This window comes from Furipterus horrens, unplaced genomic scaffold (genome assembly GCF_987537825.1).
Source record: "Furipterus horrens unplaced genomic scaffold, mFurHor1.1.pri manual_scaffold_6, whole genome shotgun sequence".
Classification (NCBI taxonomy): domain Eukaryota; kingdom Metazoa; phylum Chordata; class Mammalia; order Chiroptera; family Furipteridae; genus Furipterus; species Furipterus horrens.
Genome location: NW_028327176.1, coordinates 76,132,350 through 76,136,209, shown reverse-complemented (window position 1 = coordinate 76,136,209; position 3,860 = coordinate 76,132,350). Strand labels below are relative to the sequence as shown.

Genomic DNA, 3,860 nt, shown 5'->3' with positions numbered 1-3,860 from the left:
TGTAATAAATTCTTAAACATTAAATATGCAGAGTTCATCTTATTCTAATTTCAAGGTTCACCACTGCTCATGCTTGCTATCTTCCTCATATCCATTTCATCCTATAGGTATTTCCTCTTATTCTCCTTGCAATGTATTTGTTGACAAAACCTGGTCGTTGGTTTCTGGAATGTCCCATATTCTGAATTTTGGTGATGGTATCCCCATTAACTGTGCTTTGAACCTGGGTCCCTTAAAACTTCAAAGACCCCCCAAAATCTCATAAGTTTGCCCTGTCTTTGTAACAATACTGTGAGGACTTAGCATCTGCCAAACTCTTTATAATGTACTCTCAGAAACTGTGTCCCCAGTGACAAAATTAAAAATGATTGAGCCGACATTATGAGTCAAATCAGTCCGATTCCACAGCACATGCTTTCCCCCGTACCAGGTAGTCCCATACGTGACATTATGGGATTGTCAGTCTCAGTGTGCCAAGTGGATGGCAAGCTAATAGTAACAGACAGCTATCCCTGATATAAGAATTACCCATATCTCTTCAAAAACACAGGACAGAAATAAGACCAGCCAACTATAGGAGGAGCCAAAGCAATGGCTAGTCTTTATCGGAGACAGGAAACTTGACAGCGCATTTTCAAAGAGTTAGTGTAGGGGCTCAGTGGGCCAGCTGGTGGGGCACCAGCTTATAATGGGTTCCACAGCTAGGGCATCGCTGGGTCTCTCCTTTGTGCAGCCAGAACCAGATGACAGCACTGTTGTCCTCTTCACCTAAAAGAAAATTGGTTGAAGGCCATCTAGTCTAGAAGAGACTTTCAACATCTCTTTTCCTCACACACCTCTGAGACACAAAGTTATGGCTGACACCTTAAGAGATCAATTCATGCTATCCTCCCCATTTTTCAGATGAAGAAACAGGCCCTGAGTTTACCTGTGAGTGAAGTAACCATATATTGGAGTCAGTGTAGGTTCTAACAGTTCCCCTGCCTATGTAGAATCCCAAAGCTGGGTCATTCTGATATGTAATCCTAATTCCTAAAACAGTGTCTGGCAAAGAGGAAGTACAATAAATACTTTCTGGATGGATATCCCTTCATGTTGCATCTCCAGTGAGCCTCTTGACAATAAGGGTGACCTGCTCAGGCATAGAGGCTTGAGAGGGCTAAGACCCTTAGAACAACTTATTTACAAACATATTCTCTTTACACACATAGACAAAAGATCTGAAGCAGCTTACAGGCATCCTGTACAGTAGGGTATATTAAACAAATGAATAAGAAAATAGTGGTGAAATACTTACAGATGCAGCCCACTATTCGCTTGTTGGTGATGGAAGGGACTAAATTGGGGTCTTCTTTGGTGCCTGAAGCTGCCTTTGGAGCTAGCATATTGTATGGGTCCTAAAAAATCAAGAATTGAGCCATTATACCAGAGGACCCTACCCTCCAGCGGCTAGCCTTCCAGTTCCCACAGCCAGGTTTCCTGGATCGAACGCTCCCACAGAAGAGACTGCTCTGATCCCATCTAGAGCTATGAGTTCCAGAGAAGACACAAGTTTCTCCTCACCAGTCCCTTCCGCGCAGCCATCATGACCTCCCGCTCCAGCCCAGTCGCCTGTTCATCATCTGTAGGAATACCACCTAAACAAAGATACATGAGTTATGATGTCGTCTGAAATGATCAAGACCGAAAATGCACATACGTAAATTTTTTGCATATAGTTTAAGTGGGCTCACAAGCTCCTAGAGGCTACCCATACCCACTGTGTCCGAAGTAGCAGTCATGATCCCCAAGAGTGACGGCACCGGGAAAATCTTTTCTTCCCTCAACCACCGAGACCAATTTTTCGACACATTTTTTTCCTAAAAGCTATATCAGAGTACTTTGCACGCGGGACTGAAAGGCGGCTTAGCCCCTCCCATCGCACTTGCAGCACCTGCCCCCCAAGGTCACCCGGCACCTCTATTTAGGTTTCTTTAGCAGCAGGAGCAATTAGGTGGGGTGGTGCTGCGGCGGCGGCAGCAGCCGGGAGTAACAGGGGAAATGCCTGCGGAGCCTGAGGCTCGCGGGACTCGGGGGCTGTCACTGGGGCCCAGTGGAGCTGAAAGGCTGGCCCGCTGTGCTGCGCTAGCACCCCCACCCGCGGAGAACCACAGCTCCGCTCCCTGGCGCGACCGGCGGGCCGAGTACCTCCAGACGCCATGGAGCGCGCCGCAGCTACCCCATTGGGACCGCGGGCTCTCAGGGCCTGCGCGACCAGCGGTCCTGCTCCGCGAAGTAACCTTGAAGCCATCACGCCCGCTACAACACTGTCACTTCCGGGACAGTCTCCGAAGACAGGCGGGACTTCCGGGGAGAACTGCTTTCTCCTTGGCGTCAACCGTCCTCTTCCGCCGGGTACGTTGCAGCCCGGCCCGGTTCCGCCCCTATGAAGTGACTTGCTGGGGCCCGGAAAGAAGGCGCCAGCCCAATGCTGTCTCGCATTCTGCAGTGGCGCCCCCGCGGAGGAGTGGGAGTGGTCACGGTCTCAGTTCTGGGTGGTGGGCTTCGCCCTTCGCAAACGCTGTGATTTAGCACAGCTCGGTTTGCGTCCGCGGGACCCCGTATCCTCGTCGGTGGAATGGGTCAGCCACACGGGAGTTGCTGAGCGTGTTGCCTGCTGGTTGTGCTCGGGAAACGTGGAGAATGCTGCGGGAAGTCGTTAATCCCGCGTCTGTCAAGAGACTTGCTGGACCCTAAATTATTTAAATTTAGGAATGGGCTTCAGAAGGCCTCTGTGTTCACTGTTATGCTTGTCCATTGCGACGCTGGTTCTTATGGCAGCGTGGGAGCCATCGCGAACTTGCAGCTTTGGCCTCGCTTACAAGAACTGCGGCAGAACCTACCCGCAGTGCTGGCATCAATCTCTTGTTTCAGGGGTGTTGAGGTGATGAAGTCATGACACGTGGTGAAGGACAGGAGAGTTAGGGCCAGGTTTAGGGCCTGTTGCAGGACCAAGGCCATTCATTGGTTGGCCACACCGGGGAGGTAACCGAGGAAGAGGTTAAGGGAGAGGCAGTAGGGAGTTGATAATGGGAAATAGAGTCACAGAACATTCTGTGGCCAGAGTCCTCTTAAAAATGGAACACATCTTCCTTAGTTCCCCATGGCCTTACAAGCTAAGGCGTGCAAGCTTTTTAGCAGGGTAGGCATTAAAAGGCTTTGCAAACACTGCCCTCCATCGGCGCCTGGGTGTTGTTCCATTGTCATTGTAGCCCTGTTACAGTCTGGCTCCGTGCCACGTATCTTTCTCTACCGGATAGAAAATCCCTTCAGAGCAGAAATTAGGCTCTATCCCTCTTTGAAATCCCCAGTGCCTTGCAGAAGCCTCGCATATAATAGGGTCAAATAAGTTATAGCGTATTTACTGCTTGGACAGAATAAACGATTTCTTTGTAGGACTTCTGGAATGTGCTGGTCAATTTGAGGCAAATTGGGGAGAATTGAAGTCCCAGGTGTTCCCACCTGCCTCCTGCAGGTTATGATATTTTTAAAAGGACCTGGTGGAGGTTTAGTTAAGGAACTAGTATAAATGACCCATGGACATGGAAAATAGGATGGGGATTGACTGTGGGAGAGGAGGGAGGTGGGCAGGACAGGGAGAGCAATGGGGGGAAAATGGGACAACTAATAGAACAACAAAAATAAAAGTATATATATATATATCTCCTTTCAAATTCTCATTAAAAAAAAAAAAGACCTGGTGGAGCATTTCTTCACAGGAGTACATCTGGTCTTCATTAGTGTCTTCTCCACCAAGGGAAAAAAAAATGAACTCTATTCTGAAGCCAAAAATTTCTTGATCATCTTAAAGCTGGGTTTTG

The 3,860-nt window shown here is 48.7% G+C and overlaps 1 protein-coding gene across 1 annotated transcript; it reads right to left on the bottom strand.

The window, feature by feature from the left end:
* Window positions 1-572: 572 nt before the first annotated feature.
* On the bottom strand, window positions 573-2,346 carry COX5B (cytochrome c oxidase subunit 5B). Its single transcript, XM_090281856.1, has 4 exons — window positions 2,188-2,346; window positions 1,564-1,637; window positions 1,298-1,397; window positions 573-768 (listed from the first exon to the last, which is right to left on the bottom strand). The coding sequence occupies exons 1-4, from the start codon at window positions 2,288-2,290 to the stop codon at window positions 656-658; spliced, it is 390 nt and encodes a 129-aa protein (XP_090137982.1). The 5' UTR covers window positions 2,291-2,346; the 3' UTR covers window positions 573-655.
* Window positions 2,347-3,860: the final 1,514 nt, after the last annotated feature.